Source organism: Pan paniscus, chromosome 6 (genome assembly GCF_029289425.2).
Source record: "Pan paniscus chromosome 6, NHGRI_mPanPan1-v2.0_pri, whole genome shotgun sequence".
Lineage (NCBI taxonomy): Eukaryota > Metazoa > Chordata > Mammalia > Primates > Hominidae > Pan > Pan paniscus.
The window spans coordinates 153,594,042-153,621,981 of record NC_073255.2 but is presented as its reverse complement, the minus strand read 5'-3'; the positions used below and the strand labels follow the sequence as shown (position 1 = coordinate 153,621,981).

General features: G+C 38.5%; 1 protein-coding gene across 3 annotated transcripts in view; it reads right to left on the bottom strand.

Moving 5' to 3' along the window:
- The window catches only part of MET (MET proto-oncogene, receptor tyrosine kinase), a 125,814-nt gene that overhangs the window by 10,198 nt on the left and 87,676 nt on the right, over nt 1–27,940 (bottom strand). For all 3 annotated transcript variants that reach the window (XM_034964862.3, XM_034964864.3, XM_055115331.1), the window contains 9 exons: nt 24,999–25,217; nt 18,573–18,719; nt 16,725–16,881; nt 16,390–16,530; nt 13,278–13,508; nt 10,909–10,989; nt 9,421–9,602; nt 6,089–6,198; nt 4,718–4,883 (listed from right to left, as the gene is read on the bottom strand). In XM_034964862.3, the coding sequence (XP_034820753.2) occupies nt 4,718–4,883; nt 6,089–6,198; nt 9,421–9,602; nt 10,909–10,989; nt 13,278–13,508; nt 16,390–16,530; nt 16,725–16,881; nt 18,573–18,719; nt 24,999–25,217 (1,434 nt within the window). The remainder of the gene's footprint in view (nt 1–4,717; nt 4,884–6,088; nt 6,199–9,420; nt 9,603–10,908; nt 10,990–13,277; nt 13,509–16,389; nt 16,531–16,724; nt 16,882–18,572; nt 18,720–24,998; nt 25,218–27,940) is intronic.

Here is a 27,940-nt window from a genome sequence, read left to right as displayed (position 1 = left end):
TTTATCCTCACTCCTTCTCTTGGCCCCAGGCAACCACTGATTTGTTTTCTGACTCTATAGTTCTGCCTCTTTCTAGAAATTTCATATAAATGGAACCATTCAACATGTAATTTTTTTATCTGCCTTTTTTTCACTTAACATAATGTTTCTGAGGTTTATCATGCTGTAGTAGGCATCAGTAATTCCTTTATGTTGATGAATGGTTTAGCCCATTGTATGCACACACCACATTTTTTTTATCCATTCACCCGTTGATGGACATTAAGATTGCTTCTGGTTTTTGGCTATTATGAAGAAAACTACTGTGATCATTCATGTACAAATCTTCATGTGGGCATATGTTTCATTTCATGTGCTCATTAGCTAGCTATTCTTATGTCTCTTTGGTAAAATGTCTATTCAAATCTTCTGCTTACTTAAAAAAATTGAGTAATATTGCCTTTGCTATGGTTTGAATGTGTCCCCCAAAGTTCATGTGTTGGACACTTAATCCCCTCCCAATGCAACAGTGTTCAGAGGAGGGATCTTTAAGAGGTAATCAGGTCATGAGGCTCTACTCTCATGGGTGAATTAATGTCATTATCTTGGGAGTCAGTTCATTATTGTGGAAGGGGGTTTGTTATAACAGAGAGTCTGTTCACCTCTTGCTCTCTCTTGCACTCTCTCACACCCATGTGATGCCTTCCACCATGTTATGACACACCAAGAAGACCTTCAGCAGATGTGGCCCCTTGATCTTGGACTTCCTGGCCTCCAGAACTGTGGGCCAAATACATTTCTGTTCATTATAAATCCCCCAATTTGTGGTATTGTGTTATAGCAGCACAAAACGACTAAGACAGTCTTATTATTGAGTTGTAAGGGTTGGCTCTGGCTTCTTAATGGCAGACTAACACTCAAGTCTGAACGAACAGTATGTTCTTGGAGGATGGGTTAATTCTCCCTATCTTTTGCCTTCACCTGCCACTGTCACTAATATGTCCCCAGTCTCCCTCTCTAGCACCCACTTCTTTCACCTCTTTCAGAATCTTTCAGGATCAAAATCCCAGGCATTAAGCTCTACACGGCACTATCACTTTCTCTTACCAATCTCATGCATGCTGAAGTCCTGGTTCTCCACCATGACCTACTTACTCATTGAAAACAAACTCCCAGTCACCTCGTCTTATTCTCTAATAGTTCCCCTACCTCCTCACAGGAACTGAAACTCAGCTTTCAGTTGAAGTCACAATTTCTTTGCAACTCTTGCCAACAGGGGCCACACCTCTCCCTCTTGCTGATTCACAGAGAGGTGGATGAGATGACTTCTTGCTTCCCATGCCACACTCAGATCTCTGACCCATCATCTCTCAAAAGCTACCAACCCTTTCTCTTCAAGTGCATGTCCCCCATGAACATTATTTTCTGACTACTTTGTTTGCACATTTTCCTTTTTTAGTTGTTATCCTTAAGGACTGAAACATCAAATGTTTCTCTATCTCCAGACATCACAGTCCTCTGACTTACAACATGTGAATAGAATAAGTGTACTCTCCATTCCATTCAACACCTGTGCTCCTAAGCACACTCTAGACCTCCAAATCACTCAAGTTACTCAGCTTCCAAGACCCTTCTGGTGTACTGAGTAGCAGTGGACTCTGCTGAGCATCCAATTTCTCCTTGAAACTTTCTCTTACTCTGACTTTCATGGTGGTCTTTGCTTCTGGGTCCCTTACCTCACTGCTTTTCTCTTTCACTTTATATATGTAGTTGAATAATTGCTTTTGGACTACTGAATAATTGCTTTTGGACTCTCAAAAGCATATTCCCAGCCTTGACCCCTGCTATGGACTGAATTGTGTTCCCCGGAAATTCGTATGTTGAAGCTCTAAGCCCCACTGTGACAGTGTTTAATGATGGGGCCATTTAGAGGTAATTCAGTTTAGACAAGGTCATGAGGGTGGGCATTCATGCTGGGATTAGTGCCCTTCTAAGAAGAGATACTGGAGAACTGACTCTTATTCTTTTAGCCATGTGAGGACACAGCAAGAAGGTGGCCATCTATAGGCCAGGAAGAGAGCCCTCAATAGAGCCCAACCATGCTGACATCCTGATCTTGGACTTCTAGCCTTCAGAATGGTTAGAAATACATTTTTGTTGTTTAAGCCAACCAGTCTGTGGTCTATTGTATGACAGCCCAGGCTGAATAATACATTTTTTACAAGTTGCAGATTCACATTTTCAATTGCCTGATGGACTTCTCTGCCTGGACATTCTACTCCCAAGGCAAACTCAGTGTGTTTAAGGCTCAACTTGCTATTTTTGTTCTGAGTCCAGCTTTTGCTTCTGTGCTTCATATATGTGTTATTGCATGAGCATATACCTTTGCTAATCTTTGACTTTTTATCAATTCCTTGGTAAATACTTTTGATTCTACCTCTGAGATGCTCCTCCTTTCATCTCTTCCTTTCCATTCTCATTGTGTCTTATTTCAAGTTCCACTTCTCACTTCATCTTCCTGCTTCTACTCCTTTCAAGTTGTCTTGGAGAATGATTGATATGGTTTGGATTTGTGTCCCCATTCAAATCTCATGTTGAATTATAATCCCCAATGTGGGAGCTGAGGCCTGGTGGGAGGCGACTGCATCATGGAGGTAGATTTCTCCCTTTGGTGCTGTTCTCATGATAGAATTCTAAGGAGATCTGGTTGTTTAAAAGTGTGTGGCACCTCTCCCCTTGGTGAAAGCTTGTCCCCACCTTGGTCCTGTTCCTGCCATATAAGATGCTCCCCCTCCCCCCACTTGGTCCTGCTCCTGCCATGTAAGATGCCTGCTCCTGCTTTGCCTTCTGCCATGGGTAAAAAGCTCCCTGAGACCTCCCCTTAGTGCTAGGGCTTTGCCAGGTGGGGCTGTGAGAAGAGGGCCACCATCCTCTAGACCCCAGAAAGGTAGATCCACTGACAGTTTGCACCGTGTGCCTGGAAAAGCTGCAGGCACTCAATGCCAGCCAATGAAAGCAGCCATGGGGCTGAGCCCTGCAGAGCCACAGGAGCAGAGCTGCCCAAGGCCTTGGGAGCCCATCCCTTGCATCAGCGTGCCCTGGATATGAGACATGGAGTCAAAAAAATTATTTTGGAGCTTTAAGATTTAATAACTGCCTTGCTGGGTTTCGGACTTGCATAGGGCCTCGGACTTGTGTAGGGCCTGGAGCCCCTTTGCTTTGGCCAATTTCTCCCGTTTGGAATGGGAGCATTCACCCAATGCCTGTACCCCCATTGTATCTTGTAAGCAACTAACTTGTTTTTTTATTTTACAGGCTCATAGGCAGAAGAGACTTGCCTTATCTCAGATGAGACTTTGGACTTGGATTTTTTAGCTGATGCTGGAATGAGTTAAGATTTTGGGGGACTGTTGGGAAGGCATGATTGTGTTTTGAAAAGTGAGAAGGATGTGAGATTTGGGAGGAACTAGGGCGGAATGATATGGTTTGACTCTGTGTTCCCACCCAACTCTCACGTTAAATTGTAATCCCCAGTGCTGAGGTAGGGGCGTGGTTGGAGGTGATTGGATCATGGGGGCAGATTTCTTCCTTTGGTGCTGTTCTTGTGATAGAGTTCTCAGGAGATCTGGTTGTTTAAAAGTGCATGGCACTTCCCACAGCCCCGTTGGTCCTGCTCCTGCCATGTAAAATGCCTGCTCCTATTTTGCCTTCTGCTATGGGTAAAAGCTCCCTGAGGCCTCTCCAGCCATGCTTCCTGTAGAGTCTGCAGAACTGTGAGCCAATTAAATCTCTTTTTATAAGTTACCCAGGCTCAGTATTTCTTTATAGCAGTGTGAGAACGGACTAATACAATGATGAAAGATTGCAGTCTAATCTGATTACTTTTTTGTTTCCACATTACCAGAGAATAAATTCCATACTCTCTAGTTCAGTTTTCAAGGAACTCTATGACCTAGTATAAGTATATTTTTCTCCATTTATTCTCATAACTTCCCTCTCTGTGTTCTGTTCTTGCCAAATAACTAAGTACTGTTTCCTTATAACTTTACAGGTGCTTATACTTTCCTGCTCTTCTGCCACACCTGGATCGGTATTTCCATTGCCCAGCTGCCCAACTCCAAACCTGCTGTCCTTTAACCCAATTCAAATGCCACTTCTCCATATGGTGTAAGGGGAATGTGGTGAATCTGGCTGCCCAGGTGAGTATTTCTCCCAGCCTCAGCACTCAGGTGCATGCCTTTTGAGAGCTTGTTCTGCGCAAGAAGGATGGCCTTTGCAGATAAGGGAAGGCACTTTACTAGCTAGGCCCAGGGATCATGCCCTCACTGCTAGACTGCCTCAGTTACAGCTTCCAGATTTCTTGATGTGGAATTCTTGCTCGCCTGGGGCTATGAGAATCAGGGCCCATTCCAGGCCACCTGTGTCACAGTCATTGTTGACCATCTCATCTCTTCCCTTCTGAGCCAAAGTTCTTGGCCGACAGGGTTCATGCCTGGTTCAGCTCTGGGCTTCCTAAGGAGCTGGTATGTTGCCCCACTCAACAAATATTTTTGAATAAATGAGTGAATTTATGAAAATATACAATGTGTACGTATCAGACAAGTCCATTTTTACATATGAAGAAAACTGGAATTGGTGGTGTTGAATTTTTTTTTTTAAATTAAGTAGTGCTAAAACTTCAAAAAAAGTTGGATATGAAAGTAAAAGAGGAGAAACTCAGAGATAACCAATACATTACCACATCTGACTTGGTGGTAAACTTTTGAGTTTGCAGACTTTCCAAAGCCATCCACTTCACTGGCAGCTTTGCACCTGTTTTGTTGTGTACACTATAGTATTCTTTATCATACATGTCTCTGGCAAGACCAAAATCAGCAACCTTGACTGTGAATTTTTCATCCAGCCTACAGAAAGGACAAAAATTATTACCCGTGGCTGAAATAGAATAATTTACAATGATGCTGGATATCTACAGATTAAACAAGTGGCTTCAGTATTTGAAATCCATAACTTCTGAAGGAAATATTTCATCTGGCCTCTATTGACTAACACTAAATTACAACAGAATTCTTGAATAAAAATGCTTGACATTGACATTGCCAATTCAACAGGCTGAGGAAAGAGATCATGAATTGTATGGCATAAGAAAGTCCTTTTTGCTTTAATGTAGATCTGCAGTAGTAAGGCTGTCTCCCCTGTGGGTTTACTTTGGTTGCTAAATGAAGTATGCTAATTAACTACCCAAGCAATCACCAATCTTCGCTTGTCAACTGATTAGCGATACTCAGTTTTATGGGAGAGCATGACAGGGGACTGATACTTTACTTTTTCATTCTTAAATGAGCTAGTTTAGCACACAAAACTCATATATCCCACCACTGAGGTAATAGAGAACTAGGATACACAGTAAAGCATCTAAGAAAAACAGCGAAGTTCAACAAAAATCAATTTCCGCTATCTGGGGCTATGCATCCTCTGTTTAAGCTGGCTTTTATGTTGTTACATTGACCAAAACCAAGGTAGGAAATTAATAGCACAGCTTTTTCATTCACACATACCATAAGTCATGAATCAGTGCTATGCAAGGGAAAACATGAACTCAATTACAAACTGTTGACTGTTGTATTATATAGCCAGGCAGCCAGACACAAATAAAGTTCTTTGTATATTCATTGCCAAATACCATTTTTGGTAGGGCTTCTGCAGGCTGGCTTCAAATCCACTCTTGGGAAGTTGCAATATGTTGGTATTTGTGTTCCCAGCCCTCTCCTTTTCACTGTCAAATGCTGAAGATCAAATTCTCCCTCCCCAACACTAATGCAGCGTGAAACCACAACATTGAGAGCTACTGGAGGGAAGGACTGAGAAAAGCAAAAGTACACAACAGCTGTTTAAGACCCCCTATGGAGAATCCTTTTAAATTCTCTGTTGGATAAAGTCTGAAAGTCCCACCCACATCCCCAGGGCTTACACATCGATTTAAGATTGTAACAGAAATAAAGGACTTTTGCATAAGAAGAGAAAACAGCTTAACTAGCATTGAACAGTGGGAAACAGATTCCTCCTTGTCACTTAATTTGGACTGTGGCACAGAGATTCTGATACTTACATACAGTTTCTTGCAGCCAAGTCTCTGTGGACAAACTTTTTGCTTGCAAGATATTTCATGCCTTTGGCTACTTGAAGACCAAAGCCAATAAGATCTTTTACAGTTGGATTCTGCAGTCAAAGAGAGTTAGAAAAGCATAAACTAAGCATCTATTGTTCTAATTTTGACCTTAGAATTCTGAAATGTTTATTTATAAAAAATTATCTTGTCTCAAAAATTAGTCTTAATGGCTCAAGCCTGTAATCCCAGAACTTTGAGAGGCCAAGGCGAGAGGATGGCTTGAGGCCAGGAGTTTGAGATCAGCCTGGGCAACACAGTGAGATCCTGTCTTTACTCCCATCCACCGCCCACAAAAAAATTAGCCTGGTGTGGTGGTGTGCACCTATAGTCCCAGCTGCTTAGGAGTCTGAGGAAGGAGGATTGCTTGAGCCCAGGAGTTGGATACTGCAGTGCACTATGACTGTGCCACTGCACTCCAGCCTGGGTGACAGAGACCTTGTCTCCAAAAACAAAAAACAAAACAACAACAACAAAAAGTGTGCCCCATTGACAGATCAACCATTTGTTAAGTATTTATTGTATGCAAAACACCAGGCTAATTGTTTTCATAAATTACAGTTACTTCTACACTTCTGTCAGGCAGGTGTTAGAGGCTCCATTTTCCAGATGGGAAAATGGAGGTGTTTTAAAATGTAGTTTTATTATTTTCCAGGTATGATGAGGCCAACAGAACAGGAGACAACTGCCATTGAAAAGATAGTTTGCTACTCACAGTTTGCAAGAGGAGGGGGCACACCCTGTCATGCAGGGTCACATGGGGGAAGCCCTGGGCTCTGGAGGCAGAGAGAGTGAGGGGAAAAACATGAGCAAGAGCCTTCATTGCAGTTTCCCTGGGAAGAAACTGGTAAGGCAGGGTAAGCAGGTTTGGAGCTGGCCAATCTGGAGTATTTCAGCAGGCTCCGAGGATAGTTCTGGTTGTCTGGAACTGGGCCCTGGGGTGATTAGGGCAGGTGGATAGTGGCCCAAATTGTAAGAGCCTGATAAAGGAGGAGGTTAGATAAGGGCTCTGGATTGGTTGGTTTGCACATGACAGGTATGCTTTGAAGGCAAGCTGTTTACTATTTGCAGGAATTAGCTAGCCTTGGGAGGGACAGTTCCTCCAGGGTTAGTAAGGCCCAAGATGTTAGAACATCAGAAACACAGTGAATAGAGGAGGCTCAGAAAAAAATCACCCCAAACCACTGAGCTGTCAAGTCTGGTGATGTCACTGGCTGGCAATCACGAACGGGGTATTCCCCTTCAACAATCACTGAGGAGTTTGTCAGTGCAAGATGTAGTCAGTGGGGACCCTGCAAAAGGGCTGTAGCCCCCCTCAATGCACACAGCATAGAGAAAGCCCAGTTCCTGGTTTTAGGTTTCTCTTTAAGACACATCTGGGTTTGTGGTTGCTCTCAGTATCAGCTCCTTGGATTAAAAAAGGCCATGGCACTATTCTGTTCTGGATAACAGGAAATCTCTATCATGCTTTAATCCTGGGGTAACAGTACGCTAGAGAAGGTAGCACCTCCAGCCACATTAATCCATCAGGGTAATAACAAAAGTTGAAGTGGGAAAGTGGGGTCTGTCAGGGCAGCTGTGTGCTTTGTAAGGTCAATTCGCCTTATCTGCAAAAGTTCACTGCCAGGGAATGTTTTATTCTTTTGGCTGAGTAATATCTCATTACCCTCCTAGAGCTTATTTTCTCTGATAATTTGACCCCATATTTATAAAGTTGCTTTTGATCAACTTCATTACCTCCCACAGAGACTTGGAGAGCAGGAACTGAGACGGAGCCTGAGGCCTTCTATGAATTCAGTTCTTGAGATTCTTATTCCCACCCTCCCTGGTCCTGGCCTGGTGACTTTTAGGTCCTGGCATAAATGTCAAGAAAAAAATCTACCACTTGCAAGAGGCTAAGAACCTTTTTTTGTAACCCTTAGCTGATTCATTCAACAATTATTTGCTGAGAGTCTATGTGCTAAACACTGTTTTAGGTGTTCGAGCCACAGCAGTGAACAAAATACACAAAAATCCTACCCTCATGAGCTTCCATTCTAATGGGATGAGGGTGTGTGTACATATATATGCATACATATACATCTATATAGCTATTATTTGTTTATTATCTACTACAGTGCTATTCAATAGAAATATAAAGCAAGACACACATGTAATATAAAATTTTCTAGTAGCCATACTCAAAAGTAAAAAGAAACAGGTGAAATTAATTTTCACAATATATTTTTCAACCCCCAAAATCCAAAATATTTCAGCATGTAATCAATATAAACAACTACTAGTGAGATATTTCACCTTCTTTTTTTTAATACTAAGTATTCAGAATCTGGGATGTATTCTACACCGTACAGCACATTTCAGTTCGAACTAGCCTCCTTTTACATGTGGCTCATGGCCATAGTATTGGGCAGCTTCAGGCCTCGTGTATCAGATGACAGTTAAGTGTGATGGGGGAAAATAGAGCAGTGAAGAGGAGTCTGAAGCCATGAGGGTGGGTGGTCAGTTGCAATTTTAAACAGAGTAGGGAAGGCTTATGTTGAAGATGGCATTACGGCCAAGAGCTGAAGAAGATGAGGAAGTGAGATACATGGCTATTTGCGGGGAGAGTGTTCCAGGCTGAGGGAGCACAAGTGCAAAGGTCCTGAGGTGTGAGAGTGGATGGCAAGGACAAGGAACAGCAAGGGACGCATCTGGAGCTAATTTTTCAATGCCTTGTAGAGTTAACATTCCATATGGGCTGAGGCTTGCTCTGCTTCCACTTCTCCTGTGCTGTGCACAGTTTCTGGCACATAGTAGACATGCAAAGATGGGGACTGTGGTGGGGTGGGGGGAGGGGGGAGGGATAGCATTGGGAGATATACCTAATGCTAGATGTCGAGTTAGTGGGTGCAGTGCACCAGCATGGCACATGTATACATATGTAACTAACCTGCACAATGTGCACATGTACCCTAAAACTTAAAGTATAATTAAAAAAAACAAAAAACAAACAAACAAAAAAAAACAAACAAAAAAGATGACTAAATATCCCTATCAGGGGGAAGGTAGAGCAAGGTTGCTTGCAGAGCAAGTAAGAATCATTGCTCCAGGAAACCCTTCCAGGTGTCACTATTTCCCACCAGGATAGAAGACTTTGAGGTGCATCTGAATGATGCTAACATTTTAAATGTGCATCTTTGGCTACTAGCTTTTTAAAGACTCAGAGCAGGCCTATTTTGAAGGGATGGCTGGCTTACAGCTAGTTTGCCAGTTAGTAAGCTTGGCAGTCAACTTACATGAGTCTCATTTCGAATGAAATTTCGAAGATCTCCATGTTTCATGTATGGTAGGACCACCAGCGGAGACCCTTCACTTCGCAGGCAGATTCCCAGGAGCGAGAGGACATTGGGATGACTAAAATCTTTCATGATGATTCCCTCGGTCAGAAATTGGGAAACTTCTCCTATGTCAGTGATTCCTAAGAAATCCAGTGGTGGAGACATTAACTTCATTATGGAACAGTGAATACTTTTGTCAAATTTAGATAGGAAGAGCAATGAAATGGTAAACCACACAGTTAGCATCTTGTCCTGAGGGTTTGACTGCAGAGTGTTCTTTTTACATCACATCTGAGTGAATGATGCCACCGTGCACTGTGCCTTCCAGTCACCACCTACGCTCACTTTTGCAAGATAGAGTCTAGCCAGCCACCAGATTGTCTCCTATAAACTTAGTGCAAAGGTTGTACTTAGGTTTCATAAAGACTGTCCCTTTATTTCCCTTATGGTCAGACTTCCAACAAAATTAACCATGTAGAACACTGCTTAGCATGTTGATTTATATTTTAAAAAGACTGAAATAATTGTGACAGTAAAGTATCTTGCAGGAAAATCTTTCATTTGTGCACTTAAAGCTTATTAAGTCCCATATAAAGTTTGTAGTAGAGCTGGTTAACATTTTTCAGCCTGCTGCAATTTGCAAGCAGAAAATGAGAAATGGGAGTAGAAAACGCAAGCATGTGAGACCTGTCAACACAGGCGGAGCCAGGAACACTATGTATGTGGAGTACACTGTTTGTGTAATATAGTAATTTATGGCTGTAATTATGGCTTGGGGTCACCAATAAAGACTTAGTTTGTATTTGGAAGCATTCCCTTAAACAGAGTATGCATTTCATCTTAAAAAGATTTTCTCAATAACAGCTAAAATTTTAAGTAATGTTCCAGCATTAAAAAGGGGTAAGTTTCATTTATTTAGGAAGTTCATGTATGTGGAATGTCTCACTCTCCAAAAATGTGGATAAATGAGGTATTACCATACTTATGATTTTTCAATTTTTGGCCAGCGTAGTTTTCTCCTGTTTGTCTTATTTCATTTTTTATCTTTTTAATGGAAGTTGTGGTTAAAAAATAATTTTAGTAATGCCTCTGGGTAAAATGAGTCATTACTACTGTAGGTGCCAACATGCTTCCAATAGTTTCCAGAAATGTCACTTGCAAAACAAATATTATAAACCAAACATAGTTATAGTTACATGATACCCAGTTCATCCAAGAACCTCATTTCTCCTACCCCCTTACTAATGAGGGCTCTGAGGGATCATTTCAGGGGAAGTAGTTCAATAAAAGTCTAGAACAAAACAAATTTTCAGGATTAGGCCCATAATTTCAGTGGTAGCTGATTTTTCCACAAGGGGAAAGTGTAAATCAACATTTTATTATAAGCTATTTATTAGGTTGCAAACCACAAAAGTATACTCCATGGTTAAATAAAATGCCACTTACTGTTCAAGGATTTCACAGCACAGTGAATTTTCTTGCCATCATTGTCCAACAAAGTCCCATGATATACACAACCAAAATGCCCTGTGCAAAAGAAAGAACTTGGTTAGCACTGCATAACATTTCATTATGAAATAATTATTTATCAAACCCTTTATGAGCTTCATTTTATTCTTTCTTCTTTCTATACAGCAAAAGAGTACATTTAAAAAATACTTTTAACAATACCACTATAGGTATGTAGGTGTGTTTGTAAATATATATGTAGATGCAACACATTTCACTCAAGGATATAAGCAATGTGATTATTTAATTCATGAATAAGTTGTAGATGATATGACTCATATTAAAGCCTAACCTAATAAAATATTCAACCACAGTGGAACCACTGAAAAGGTGAGTAACATCCGTCTCATCAAATAAATTTTTTTAAAGGATGACATAGTATTTTAAAATATGAAAATAAAGTTAACCCACATGAAGAACTATAATAAAATAAGTTCTCTATATTCTAATAAACTGAAATGAAATAAAAATGTTACCATTAAAAATAGGATTAGTATTATAGAATAAGGATTTCCCCATTAGTCACTGGTTAATACGTAATCCAGGTTGGCAGAAACTGAAAGGCAGTTGCCCAGATGAAGCAAATTCACCCTGACTCACTTCATCCAGTTCTCTCTGGCTTTAACCACATCATTTTCCCAATGGTAGCCTTTTATCCAGTGGCAGTAATTTTCCCCAGAGGTGCCAAATGTCTGATAGCTGTGTAAGTCATTCACTAATTAATTCATCCAGCTGGCCAAGACACCATGAGTGCCTAGTATGTGAGTGTCAGGCATTAGGCTACCCTCTACTAATGCAAAGAAGAATAAAATAAAACTTATGCTTTTGAGTGCTCCTATTCTCCTGCAGAAAAACATATAAATACATAGTAGCTAATATTTATAGAGCTGTTAATGATTATAACTTCAAAAGAGAAATAATTGCCATTTTAGTACCTTTCATGATAAAAAATTCTAGTTTTCCAAATGTGTAGAATTAGAACACAATTAGTGAGTCCACACACTCTAAAATTGATGCAATTACTGGGATTTATAGGCCTATGACAGAACTATATATTACTCTGGAGATAAATGGAAAGATGTTTGTTAACAGTGAAGCCACTCTTGGGGAAGAAGGAGCACACAAAGGATTACGCTCTAGGGTGTTTGACAGAAGAATGTGTGGATGCTACCACAGGAAAGTGAGGCGGCCTTGTGTTCATATAAGGGAAATCACGCCATCAGCTTCTCTTGTATCACACTGGCAGATGCCTGTACAACCTCTTGCAGCACATATAGAATAAAAGGGATCAGAGGCCATTTAGTATTAAGGGTAAAAGCTTTTTAGAAAACAACAACAACAACAAAAAAAACAAGAAGAATGAAGTTCATTTCCCGGTTTTTGATTGGTTTCTTTTCCTGCTAAATATTTCCACAAATACTGTTTATGCTAGCTGTTATTGCTGCTTTGGCTAGCTTATTACAAATATTCATTTATCTTTGTATAAAGAAATTGGAGTGCATTGTAGAGATGATATATGTTGCTTTAGATCAGGGGAATGCTATAAATTCTCTGTCTTCTGATGCTGTCCAGCAGTGTACAAACTGCTATAAACCAGGCTTCATAGAGTTTGTCACTGTTCTCAGGGTAAAGAAAGACTGGAGAGAGATTGAATAAAAATACTCAAAATTAAAGGAGTGATATTTATTTATTTATAAGTATTTATTTTTTTGACATGGAGTCTCACTCTGTCGCCCAGGCTGGAGTGCTGTGGCACAATCTTGGCTCACTGCAACTTCCACCTCCCGGGTTCAAGCAATTCTCCTTGCCTCAGCCTCCCCAGTAGTTGGGATTAAAGGCACCCACCACCATGCCTGGCTAATTTTTGTATTTTTTTAGTAGAGACGGGGTTTTGCCATGTTGGCCAGGATGGTTTTGAACTCCTGACCTCAGGTGATCCACCTGCCTCAGCCTCCCAAAGTGCTGGGATTACATGTGTGAGCCACTGCGCCTGGCCCTGAGTTTTAGAAGAAAGTAAATGGCACCTTTGAAGAAACTATAATTGCTAGTACACACAGGATGAGGACGAATTGTGATTTAGTTCTAATATATTTGGGGGATTATCCAATTGCTTCCATGCACAAGGGCAAAACCCCACGGATATGATTTACAGGGCTGCATTTCTATAGAACAGAAATCAAGTACACTTGTTATCACTGCTCTGTCAGTTGCTTTCACCATTGTCTAAGTTCCTAATCTGCAAAGGCCAAAGATAAAATGCTTACTGGAAAATCGTATTTAACAAAAAGCTGAGTGGAAATACTTACCTCTTCCTATGACTTCATTGAAATGCACAATCAGGCTACTGGGCCCAATCACTACATGCTGCACTGCCTGGACCAGCTCTGGATTTAGAGCACTGAGGTCAATGTGGACAGTATTTTGCAGTAATGGACTGGATATATCAGAGTCCCCACTAGTTAGGATGGGGGACATGTCTGTAAGAGGATACTGCACTTGTCGGCATGAACCGTTCTGAGATGAATTAGGAAACTGATCTGTAAGATGAATGAAAATTATTAAAGAACAACAGTAAAACCTCATTTAATGGGGACTGAAACAGGAAGAGCTTTTATAATGGAATTAGTTTGATAAAAATGATAATAAATTGGGAAAAGATACTAAGTTATATATACAAGCATTTCATTAGATGTTTACAGATTTTCATTTAAGTAGACTAAGTATTAACCTTGAAAGCTTTTTACCCTCATTTCCTTAGACATTTCTCTCTTTATCAATAGCAAAAAGCCATGCTTATGGTTTATTTTTGAATATACTATGTCCTTAAGAATGGAAGCAGCAAAGGTAGTTGAGCAATTGCCTGGTCTCACAAAAATCCAGCTCAAATATAAGAAAATGAAAAAGATGCCTTTTGAGACACTACTATTTATTAATGGAATTAATTACTATTGTGCAAAACCTATGGATTCCTGGCCCAGGGAAAAATATACATATGATTAGAAATAAATAATGGCTATATTCCCAAAACTGAAAGCTTTTCACATGAGTGGTAAATTCTCCACTGTGCAGTGATGGCACTGGATTTAGTGTTACTGTTGTTTAGAGAAGGCAGGTTAGATCTCGGTTAGTGGACCATCCTTGTTGTTTAGTTCAGGACACTATGAAAGGGGTAAGCATTCTTTATAAGTTTATCTTTATAACCAAAGCTCTGTAAGAACCTCAGGCAAAGCTCCCTTTTGCAAGGAGATTTTTTTTTTTATTTCAGGGGAAGAAATTGTGCTGATAGTCAATTTCTTAATGCCAAATAGGGCATTTCCACTTTCCCTTTCTCTTTCCACTGGGAATTCACACATATCAAGGAGGGGGCATCATAGCCACAGCAACTGACATGAAGATAAACTAGGCATAGTATTGAAATGTATTAGTATGTAACACAGGGAGAGGGTTATGTGGGGATTCCTTATTAGCACCAAAATATATCATTTGTTTGCAAATAAGCAGGAGAATCAGAATCTGAGAGAAGGGCATAAAAAGAATGCTGTTAGTACCTTGACTATTCCTAATCCCACTTGAGCATTTTTAGTATTTTCTACAGTGGACAGTTTGATTAATAATAAATGAACTTGGCCAAAAGTGGTTCCAGAAAAGCGTTGGGCATCAATTACAATTATAGTAGACACTAGCCAGAAAAAAGACAGGAGCAACCTTTAAAGAAGGATGTGGAACATCAGTGAAGTACCTGAAATGTTGGGTGAGTGAGGAAGGAAGGAGCCTAGCTGGGTACTTGCTCCCTTAATTCCAAGGAGTCAGGGTCTCTAAACCTTCCCCAGGGGATTGGGAATGCCAATCAGCCTCTCTAAACTCAGGTCTTTCATCCTCACTTCCTAAAGCCTTTGCATCTGGAGATCAGGGCTCTAAATGCTTAAGGGTGCAGAGATTGAGGGGAATCCTTGGTGAGACACGGATAAAAGTCCTTTGGCATGAAAACGTGACTCTTCAGCTAAATTCAAACATGTGCAGAAACCAATTGAAACCATCAGTGTGCCACCCTGATGTCACACCACATAGCACTCTAGGTCTCCGTGAAAAAGACTGATGAGAATGCTGTCCCCACCAGATGTAGAGAGGAAAGCTCTGCAGTTGCCTCTTCATTAGGTTTTGGCTGTGCACCTATTTTCTCATTCTCTCTAAATGACCCTCTTTTACCTGTTTTCCTTTCATGTCTCCAAGGAGCAGGCTCAATGGAGAAAAGTGTGTGAAACTCAACCTTCTTAGCAATGATGACAGAGCTTTGGTGAGTAAGGAGGTTCAAAGAAGATTAGGTAAGTTTTTTTTTCAAAGAAAATTTGTAAATTTTAATGATCTCAGATTAGAACTATGAAATGTGCATATAAAATACTAAATAGATGCACTAAATGTGCACATAAAATACTAAATAGATCTAAATTTCAAAACAATAAACTAGGTTTGATTTTTCCACACGGTTAAAGGAATGGATTTTTAAAGGTGAATGGAATCAGGGCAAAGACAATGTTTACTATGTGTATCTCCATAGAAATAACATAAACTTCAAAACATAAGAGGTAGTAAGTGTTGAAAATGTTAAAATGTTAAGTGCTTCATTGCTCTTGAACTTGTTTGGATGAGCAACTTCTAACTTTTCCAGTATCCTCAATGATCTGTGACTCATTTTATTTGTCCAATGGTAAATATTCAACCAAGGAAATGCTTGTACTTGACTCACATCCTGTAACTTCTAAAGATAATGGAGCTGATACAATACAGACCTTTTGCTTTTACCAGGAGATTTAAATAAAACAACATGAAAACTCTGGTTAACCTGAACATTACTAGGCATAGTGTTTTACAAAGCTGATGATATTGACCCCTCCTTTTTTTCATGGCATAATTGAAGGTTTTCCTTGGCTAAGTCTTGAAATACATTCAAGTCCTAGAATATGGTGGGAAAAAGGCTGTGTACTAACAGTTCATTGAAAACACTTCGAAGAATTACTAACAGTATAATTTCAATGTTTGGGCTTCAACAGGTAAAAAATGTAGCAGTTCCAACTTACATTTAAATAAGTATATTTTGTAACTTAACTCTTCCTGGATTGTAAAAGAGAGCTTCACAATTTCTTACTATTGCACTTAGATGATAAACAAATTACTTTTGCTCAAATTAACCTTTTTGTGAAATGAGAGCTTATGGACTCTAAAATCATAATGTAATATATACATGGGTTCTTTTAAAAATAAGAGCCATGTAATTTTGTGTCAAATACTTATTTGGCAGAGGTAAATACTTCCTTTAGGTTTTTATAAAAATATAAATGCAAAACCAAAAATAAACAACAATGTCACAACCCACTGAGGTATATGTATAGGTATTTCTCAGAACAATAAACTGAAATATACCTTCTGGAAAAGTAGCTCGGTAGTCTACAGATTCATTTGAAACCATTTCTGTAGTTGGGCTTACACTTCGGGCACTTACGAGCCTATCCAAATGAGGAGTGTGTACTCTTGCATCGTAGCGAACTAATTCACTGCCCAGATCTTAAAACAGAGAGAAAGAAAGAGCTTGTTAAAGACGGCTATCATGGGCCCCAGGAGACTTTGACCCAGTGCCCAGAACTCATGGGTTTTATGGACTACATATAAGACAGCACACAAGAATCTATGACAATCTTAAACTGTAATGACTGTGTTCTTAAGGTAACTTCTAAAAATGAACAGTAACAAAAACGCACCTTTAATTTGCTTTCTCTTTTTCAGCCACAGGAAAAACCCAAGTAGTAATAACAGTGCTATTGATATTGAGACAACACCAGCAATCAATCCTGTGAAATTCTGATCTGGTTGAACTATTACTTTTCCAAGGACGGTTGAAGAAATTGCTTGCTTCCACTAAAAATGACAAATAAAGAAAAGACAGCATTTAGCCATGACAGATATTTGTACTACACAGGTTGTAGCACTTTGGGCCCCAAATACCAACTGGTTATTGCCATTCTACAAATGGCATAACTGCCTTCAGGATAATAAGAGATTCCTCAATTTTGCTCCAGTGTTCAAATAATTAGGGGACACTGATCCCTTAAGTACTTATACGGTACTTAGCTGTTTGTATTTGTAACTAGGTATTAGGGATAAAAAGATCTACAAAAAACAGGAACTGAAGTGTAGAAGGGGAGACAGACATATAAATAAATGATTCCAGTACAGTGTGGTATGTACCATAGAAGTATGACTAAACAGTAATCAACAGAGACAATGGGACATTAATTCTGTCCTGGACGGTGGGGTGGAGGGCAGAGAAGACTTCCCATAAGAGGTAAATAATTGTACTGTTATGATGGAACAATAAAGTCTCAGAATATTTTTACTTCAGTTTTGATACACAGCAGAAATCTTTGAAGTCCCTTCTGGCTCTAACATTTTATGATTTTTAGGATTTATGGTCCTCCTGAAATTCCAACTCTGATCTCATGATTCAGCCTTTGATTTTCTAATTTTTGTGTGTTTTTCCATTTCATAACTTTTCAGAAGACTTCAGGAACCCTTTAAAAATCACTTACTCTTGGATAAATGTGGGATATATACAATGGAATATTATTCATCCACAAAAAGGAATGAAGTACCGACACAGGCTACAACGTGGATGAATCTTGAAAACATTATGTTAAGTAAAATAGGCCACACATAAAAAGACAAATATTGTATGATTCCACTCACAAGAAATATCTAGAATAGGCAAATTCTAGAGAGAAAGAGTAGATTAGAAGTTATCAGGAGCCGGGGGAGAGAAGGGTATGTGGAGCGCTGCTTATTGGTTATAGAGTATCTGTTTGGGGTGACGAAAAAGTTCTGGAATTAGGTAATGCTGATGGTTATACAACACTGTGAATGAAATTAATGCAACTTAATTGTACATTTAAAAATGGTCAAAATGGCAAACATTACATTACGTATATTTTACCACAATTCAAAGAAATTGACAATATAATATACTGAAACCCATTGAACTGTGCACTTTCAATGGGTGAATTGCATGGTATGTGAATTACATCACAATAAAGCTGCTAAAAAAAGAATGAAAAAGATCACTCACTTTGGTTCTAGCTTGTTTGATTCAGTTGTCTACATGAAAAAAGTTACTGTAAAGTAGTTTAATCCTTATTTTACTTTGTTTGATGCATGCATCTTCCTTTATTTATGGGACTCTATGCATTAGTGATCACAGTGGTTGGCAGTGGAACACTGGCTCTGGCCTCCTGGGGTGGTGGGAGGCAGTAGAAGGACACTCTTGGATGCATCCTTATTTCTTCTGAGAATTACAGCAAATTTTGGGAAGAGTGTGGCATGATGGAGAAGCAGTGTGGGTAGAAAGAACTTTTGAGATCTACCTCCCAAGCTTGGGGAAGGAGACAATGTGACAAAAAGCTCACTATTTCTAAAATAACAACTAGGAATGGAGGCTGAGTTGATGAGCCAAAACCCACACATAAATGAGCTTTAATGATTTATTTTAAGCCTGAGAATAACATAATTACACTGGCTTCCTTATTTACATCATGAGAGGAATGCAGGAATCCCACCTCTATATTTAGCTCGCTGTTCAATTTCAGCAGGTCATTGGGGACCGTGCATAAAATGGCTTCAGAATGTAAGTGTATATTCTCACAGCTCTTATTTCCAACTTTTAACACTTCACCTTTAACTGCTTCAGGGTCAATATCATTTCCCTGAAAGGAAAAAAAAAAAAAAAGGTTGTTAACACTTCACAGTTCTGCAGGAATGCTAACAATGGCAAAGGAATATAAATATACTGCAAACACAGGCCATGTTGTTTGCCAAGGCACATGATTCTATGATACTAATTTTCATGGGAATTGGGATGGCTAAAGGGGAGCATGACCATTTCAGGGCATGTGTTAGTTAGGAATTATAGCATATAGCTTTTGCATCAAATTGGACCTTAAAGAAAAGGAAAGAGGTTCTTGCTTCACATCCTTAAATGTGGAATGATGTCTTACCTATCATTACCTCACCATTGTCCTCAGGGGGTATCAATGTTTGGCAAAAAAGAAGCAATGTAGAGACTCAGTTGTTGCACTATCTAACACTGCCCAATGCAGAGATTCTCAGCCTTGACTTTGCTTTTGGAATCACCGTGAAAACTTTAAAAAATACTGATGTCCGGGTCTCATCTCCAGAGATCTGATGTTAAATAGTTGTTAATGTATTAACACTGTATTATGTTATGTTAATATTAATACATTCTTTTTTTGTTTGAGTTGGGTAGTTTACTTTCATCCTTCTTGCACACTTGAGTCCTATACATAAGTGAATTCATTTTAAAAGAAATGTATGTGAGATGCTGTATGACCATTATAATTTGAGAGCACAATTCCATTATTTTGAACAATTACATAGTTACACAAAAATTTTTTAAGAATTAGTTAATGTGGCATATTTAGTTAACTGAAGGTACCATCAGGCATTTTAAAAATATCAACTTTTTTTAAACGCTATTATTTTGAGGTGACATATATCAAAGCATATTACTATTTTTCTTACTAACAAAGAGCAGCCCATAATAGCTAAAATGCTGCTCCTTTGTTTTATATAATCTTTAATACTCGGCAAACTCCATTCACGTACATGGTCTCATATGGATCTCAATAGATTGATTGGTCAGGCAGTTATTATTCTAGGAAAAGAAGTGGGAAGAAAATACTTCTTTATAACCTGATGTTGGAGTTTCAGATAAAATGGATATAGACAAACCCTATCCTTATGATACTTCTAGAAGCAGTATGTGTAGTCCATTGAACCAGGTCAGCCACACAGGCCAACACAACACAGAAGCTCATCAATCTAAGAGATGACTTTAGGGCTTCAAACGACAACTTGTTGGCTAGGTCTGAAAGGGGATAAAACCCTTATCTACATATTGGAGGGAATTCAGGGAATGACAAAGAAAAGAGATTAAAGAGCTGTAGGATTTGATTTATGAGAAAAGGTCTAAAATGTGTCTTGCTTGCTTAGATAATAACTAAGGTTGGGGGAAGGGATGAATGTACAACATTTGTGTTTCCAATACTTATGGTTTCAGGCTTAGGATCTCCCTGGTTGTTGCATAAAGGCTTCTCTAAAACAAAAACAGATCACACATCCACTGTGTCTCATTTTATATGTAGATACCAAAGGACACATGGTAAGTAGTGACTTATATAAGCAACTACTATCAGTTATATATATATATATATGTATACACACACACACACACATATGTATACACACACACACACACACACACATATATATATATACATATTAGAAGCGTAAAGTCCCAGATATTACAAAAGTGATACTGGTAGCTCACTTCTATATAACAATGGGGCCCAAAAAAGGAAAAATTTTAAAAGGTATAGGCTAATTTTTGTCATTTAAAATAAAAGAAAGTAAACATAGCTTTACTGAGATGCTAAAAACTTATATTTAGAAATTTTACTATTAATTATATTAATATTTATTATTGAATATTAACTATTATTAAATAAAAGTCATTCAACTGCTTCAGGGTGATTTCAGTCACTAAAATGGTAATATGTGGGTTTAAAAATAAAGCAACAAAAGACAGAGAGCTTTCTGATCTTTAATCTCCAACAGACATAGAGCAATTTAGTTATAATCATCTCATATTATCCTGCAAAGATACTCCCCCTGAAGTAGGTATTATTGTCATTTCTGCTTTACATATGGAGAACTATTATCCAGAAAGGGGCTAGATCATGAAGCAAATCAAATTCCATTTGACACAAAATCTACTTACCGTCTACTGTGTGTTAGACACAGTTCTAGTCACTGAGAATATAAAGATGAGTAAGGATTTCTTCCTCTCACTGCAATGTCAAAATGGATCCATTTCAAAAATGAAAACTAATTACTCCCAATGTGCTATATCAGGATGTACCATGTCTCTTTCCTCGCCAACCCTGGCCAGGTGTGACATGTTTCTATTGAGTATTCACACCCGGGGACTCATGTCTGAGATGGCTACAGAACCGAGCAGATGGGAGTGGAAGTGGGTAGGATCTGAAAAATAACACTATGAGAGGAGGGGTCCTTCAAGTTTTCATACACCCAGGTGACCACAGGCTGGGTCTGGGCAAGTCAGTACAGTTTGGCAGCAGGACCCAGCCAGGCTGAGGGTCCAAAGTCCAGGGAGATCAGCAGTAGGAAATTAGTGAGGTGGTGGTGAGGGGGTGAGATTTACACTTCACATAGAGGACACAAGTCCCTCAACTTAGGAACCAAGCAACGAACCTCACAGACAGCTTCAGAACTGAGTTCCATCAGATGTTAATAGGCATTTTGGGGAAAACTTCCCTGGCCATTTGGGAAAAGCTGGGCAAACCAAAATTAAACTGGTGGCTTTGCTGGCTAGTTGGGGACCTTTACTACTAGGTACCATGAAACCACAGGAATATATTTTTTACTATCTTTATTATTAGATACTATGAAACTGCCCTGGAAAAAGAATATATATATATTTTGCAGAGTGCCCATTAACCTGGGCAGCACAAAGAAATACTAGTTTGAGAGTAAGCTATGAGCACCATTAATAAGAACAGGTTTCGACACTGGGCCAAATAACCTCTGAGAAAAGAACCCTTCACTTTTATCCTGTCTGGACTCAGAACTGAGTTCATGGTGGTTTTGACTGAGATTGAGGGGTAGAGTTGCACATAAATTATTCAAAGGGAGAAGGACAACATCTGGCTGGCTCTGGGCAGCAGGTGGATTAGGATGGTTCAAAACCATGCTTCCTTTTTGATCCTTCCAATGCCCACACACTGATGCTTCACCTCCTCCTGAGCTCTCAGCATTTGTTCCTGTGATGACAGTGTCATAGACCAAGTCCCCGCTCCCTGCCCTGGCTCATCTTCCTGTGCTTCTTTTTCCTGTTTGACCTGACTTCTCCAGATTGAACATTTGAAGCATCTTTATTCTCATATATTCCTATATGCTGCAGAATAAGATAAACCCCCAAGGCAATGTCAGGCAGTCCTTGTTCCAGCATGAAACAGAATACTTCTCTACTTTTCATAAGATATGCTCATGCATAAAAAGTCAGAAATAAGACACTCAGGGAGAAATACAGAGTTTCTTTAAACAGAATCAATTTTTAGATATTTATAAAAAGTTAAGAGCTATTCCCTCTAAAGAACTGCATAGATATATAAATAGCATATGACAGAAAAGTGTCTCTATAATGGTATTTTAGTATACATTAAATGAGAGTTAATATAAGAAATACTGTAATTTAGTGTATGCTGTGACAGAAGACCAAATTTGGAATCAAGAAGCCTGAGTGTGGGCCCCAGTTCTGCTCTTTGCTCCCTGGGTGACCCAAGACAAATCAGTTAATCTTCCTAAACCTTTGTTTACCTATCTATAAATGGGGATAATCATCACTGACCTCCCAACCTCATGGGTCCACATGAGACTCAAATGAAATAAAATATGCCAAAGTACAGTGTCAACTGTAAAATTCCATACAAACATGAGCTGTTGTTGACAGAGGCATTTGGGGAGTCATGTATACCCACAAAGAGGTGCCTACTTTTGATGACCACTGTCTACAACTGCTCTTGGGGGACTTGAAGCCTTGGCCAAAAACTTCCTTCTCCATCCATGGGGCTTAGGATTCATTCTGAGGGGTGACTTATGCTTGACCCCTATTGTGTTCCCTCATCCAAACTTGGCTCGCCCTTTTGCCCATGGTGTAGTCACTGGGCTTACTATGAATTGAGGGACTCTCACAACTAGGGCAGGAAATGATCACAATCTCTTTTCACCCTAGGAACTCTTGCATGCATGGCTGCATGAGGAGCATGAAATCTTCCTGGCAATAAAAAGCATATCTCATTCTAAACACATGATTCTCTCCAGAGCACTTTCATTGATGAAGTACGTGGTTGTTTTTTTTTTTTTTTTGCTCTGTCTCCCAGGCTGGAGTGCAGTGGTGCCATCTTGGCTCACTGCAATCTCCGCCTTCAGGACTCAGGTCACCTCCGTCCCTCAGCCTCCTGAGTAGCTGGGATTACAGGCACCCACCACCATGCCCAGCTAATTTTTGTATTTTTAGTGGAGATGGGGTTTCACCATTTTGGCCAGGCTGGTCTTGAACTCCTGATCTCAAGTGATTCACCTGCCTTGGCCTCCCAAAGTGCTGGGATTACAGGCATGAGCTACCGTGCCTGGCTGAGAGGTAGAAGTTTTAATGTGATCAACTTAACGTATTGATAAAGAGTTAGATTGCTGACACAACAAATATTCTCTTATGCCTTTGCTTTCCTCTCATACATAAGAAAAATGAAGTATGAAAAAATATTGAATCATGATACTAAAATAATCTCCCTGAATTGCCACTGCTCCCACTAGATTACTATTCTGTCACGTGGCAGGTGCTATACACTTGTTAGAGAAAGAGTGATTCTATATATAGGCAAGAAAATAAAGTGTTTTGTGCCAGTCTCTAGAAGACCCTTTCGCCATGTTGGGAATACCATTGACAGGCCGATGATGATGCCAAATTATGTTTTTCTTGGTCCAACAATTTCGTAGGATGTTGAATAATGGGCATTTAATTTACGGAAAGAGAAGTTTTCTCTTCCATAAAGACTGTGCTTGGAAGGGTAGATAAAGAACCGTTTATCTCTAATCCCTTCATCATAGATACAGGAACAGAAAAATAGAGTTTCTCTGAGTGTAAAACTATTTGCACATAAACCTTTGTTATCATCAAGAAAAACCAAATGGAATCTTTCAAATGGCAAACACAGTAATTGTTGAAAGCAAAAGGTCACACTAGATTAGTTTTATTGAAAAAAAAGAAGTGATAAAAGCTTATTTCTCCCTTTCTAAAACTAATTAAAGAAGCAGATGAAAGAACTTTGCTGTTGTAAACACACTGTTCATTGAAGCGGGCTTCCATTCAATTTCATGCTGGGCTTGCTTAATTATTGTACAAAACACAATAATGAGGTTAGTAAACTTGTATGAACGTCAACATATGCATAAGTTGGGCTGCAGTTAAATTTTTGTTGAAAAAGTCAGAAAAATTTCAATGGAAACATATTATTACTTAGATGGAGATGACCCATGAAAGCCTACATTACAACCAAATAAAGACTATCCTATTGCTTTATGTTTGTTCATATTTGCATTCAGATCATCTTTCAGGAAAAAAAATTCTAAATGTTTTAACAACATGTTGAAGGATAAATATTTTGCTGTTTCTAGTGACTGGAGCTATGAATAATTCAAGTCTTGAGCATTTTGCCTGTGTTATTATTTGAAGTAGAAACTACTGAAGGGACATAAAAAAGCTGCACTCTAGTCTTTATTATTCTGCCACTATTTTGTCACTTGTCAATCACTTAACCTTTCTGGGTCTTAGTGTTCTTTGTTTGCAACAGGCTTGCTTTAGAAAAGATGATCTGTTATTCTCTATTAAATTACATTTAGAAGCTAATATGTTCCTAAGGTGGCAGATATCTAGTTCCATTTACAAATTAGCTTAGAGATGACCATACCCAGATACAAAATTCCAAGTATTACAAGGAAGAACGGAGATACAATTGATGCATTTACTTTCACAGCTCTTATGTTTTATCTTATAATAAGCACATTTAGGTAAAATGTCCGGGGAAATGTATAACATCAGCAAGATAATGCATCATGCGAATCCTGTTTAATGGATGATTTGTGTCCCACATTTGCTACGTTTTAATACATACACAAGAAAGGGTTTTTTAATGCTTCATTAAAATGCAGTCCATGGTTATTCTTATCTTTCAGTTTTATGCCAAAAAGATTTGTTTTTCAGAGTTTATATATTTGCTGGTGTTGTATAAGATACAATGGCCAAGTACAACAATTGTATTCACATAGCTATGAAGTCAATTAAGTTTGAGCTGATGATTTAAGACAGTGTTTAAAGCATTTCTTACCTTAATTTCCAGTACATTTTCATTGCCCATTGAGATCATCACTGGCTTTTCAAAAGGCTTAAACACAGGATTATGTACATAAATGAGATCAAAGTATTTGGAAAGGATCCCATCTAACATGAAAAAGGCTTTGGTTTTCAGGGGGAGTTGCAGATTCAGCTGTTGCAGGGAAGGAGTGGTACAACAGATTATCTCTGAATTAGAGCGATGTTGACATGCCTAGAGAAAGACACAATTATCCACTGTAAACAGAATACAGCTTGGCAACATCCATAGCAACTTTATAATTTACCACCCCAATCAATTGAAAATATATAATTTTTGAAAAAATCTGTATTTAACTTCCTAATGTTAGACTACACATTTCTGGAAACACGATACATGCAAAATTATCCAAACAACCCAACCTTCAAAGAAACACAGAGCTCCACCTGCCCAGCATAAACTGTGCTGATCTATCTGAAGCTGGCCTTCATCCCATCATTTTATTTTCCTTAAGAAGACAGGACAGTCACCTGGAGGAACTGCCCCTTGTTGTGTGAGGCAGTCAGGCAGACTGGGAGCTCGGCTTTGTGGGGTTAGAAGGCCTCGGCTCATCTCCTAGCTTTAACCCAAGCTATGGGAACTAAGGTAGGGCCCACACTGAATAACTCAGTTTCCTCATTTAGGAATTAAGATGAAAATGCTATTTACCATGTTGGATACCACATGGTAAAGTGCTTTGTAAAGCACCAAGCACCATATGGTGAACATGATAATTAATTATGTTGTTAGGTAATCTTATTAGTGTCTTTTAAGCTATTAATTATTGAATGCCAGGTTCTGTGCAAAATACTTTACAAAGTTGGTCTCATTTAATTCTCCTGATAATCCTATAGGTGGGTATTATGATTACCCACAGTTTACAAATGAAGAAACTGAGCTTTGCAAACTTATGTCATTAGGCCAGGTCACACAGCTTGGAGTGGCAGAATAACGAATATAAATCCTAGGCCATTAACTCCAAAATTCAATGTCTTCACTCCCATGCTATCTTTTTGTCTATGACATATTTTATATCGAAACCTTTTCCTATGCTCTCTATTTTACAAAGCCTCTGCTATTATTATTTCATGCCCTTTCATGTCTCATTTCAAATCTTCCTCTTTGGAATTCTGATTTATGGAATTTTGGAAAATGTAGCTTCCTCTTGATTGTACTTAGACTAAACCAGCAACACATAGTGGTACACCTAAGGTTAACGGTTGCATTTTTCCCCCAAGGAAAAGACAAACAAGCAACAACATCCCTTAGATTTCCTTTTCTTTGACAAGTATAGTTGGAGATAAAATAATTACTTATGCCCACAATAGAAAAAGGACTCAGGATATACATAAAAAGGACAAACAGAATTTGTTATTTGCTATTTTCTTTTAAAAATCATTTAAAAAATGATCTTACATTAAAAATGTATATTGGCTGCAGATAAAACTGATAGAGATATAATATGGATAAAATTATACTATTTAGTTTTATATAAAATTAATATTATAATGCTAAAAGTTATTTATTCCTAATGGACATGAACAATTTAACTGTCATCACAATAATTGTTTACATAACAAGAAATTTGAGAACTACACAATAAACTGCAGGCTCCTAGGGCATAATGCACATGTTAACAATTTAATATACATTTTGTTATGAAGATGATTGTTTTTGTTTTGAAAGGATTCAAGTTTATTGGACTTAAAGTTATCGTGGCTGGACCTATATATCTAAATCAGACCTGACCAAGAGTTTTTATTTGTTAAATAATAAATGGGTTCAATTCATCATGGTCAGCTTTAAATTCTATAAGTGGCAAGGAACATGGAATGAATACATATCTCCTTATAAAGTAGTTTTCACAAACGACAGTAAAATAAATAGTAAATAGTAAAATAGATCCACTGAATTTTTCACTCTTGTCCGATTCTAATGGATAGTTCTACTGTACTAACATGTTTGTCACTAAAACAACAGAAGTTTATATTTCCAGATATATAAACAAATGAGATTTTTATCGTCTGCCATTGTTTGAATCATCCTTGGGATATGTAACTCTCATGTGTGACACCTAAAAAGTTTTTAATAAATATTTGATTACAAATGAATGACTGAAGCTAAGAGGCATTCTGAGTGTCACTTTAATGCCAATGAGGGAGAAGAAAGGAAATTCAGTCATTATCTTAATAATGGAGGCTCAGCATTAATTAGATAAACTAATAATTTCTCAGATTTCTACTTTAAAAGGTCTCATACCAACACCAAAGAGGGTTACTATTATTCTTATTTGGTTAATGAAACATTGTTATGCTTAGTTGTGGAGAACTGATGTCCTTTAAATTAATAGCAGTGGTACTCTAACTTTGTTTGTGGCCATGTGTGGGGATTGGTTTCAAAATGCTTTGCTTCATATGGTGACTCCCTAGAGTACAATCTCTCAGGAATATGATAAAAATCTAATAATACTCTCTAGAGGTGATGCAATGTGGCTGATTGAGAAGGCCAAGAAAAATCTTATTTGAAATGACCTTATTATTTGGTGATTTGGCTTGACATTTTTAGCCCCAAATTGGTTTTTGTAATTAAAGAACATTGTGGCTTTAGTCTTCAAGAAATATTGGATGGAGAATCTAAAAGGAAGTGCTGTAATTCAATCTATCACCTGACCAATCAAGACCTTGCTTGAGCAAGAGCACTTAGAACTTTCATTCTGAGTTGAGTGCTCAAGTCCTACTAGATTATGGTATTTTATATTAGAGAAAAACATCAACAAAATGTATGGAATCTTTGGAAGTAACTCCAAGCTTTCTAAGGTCTAAACTAAAACTACCACTTTAATGTGACCTATATAAAATAAGGATAGGTGGAGAAACAGCAAATAACATTCACACTTTAGGACATAACATAAATATTCT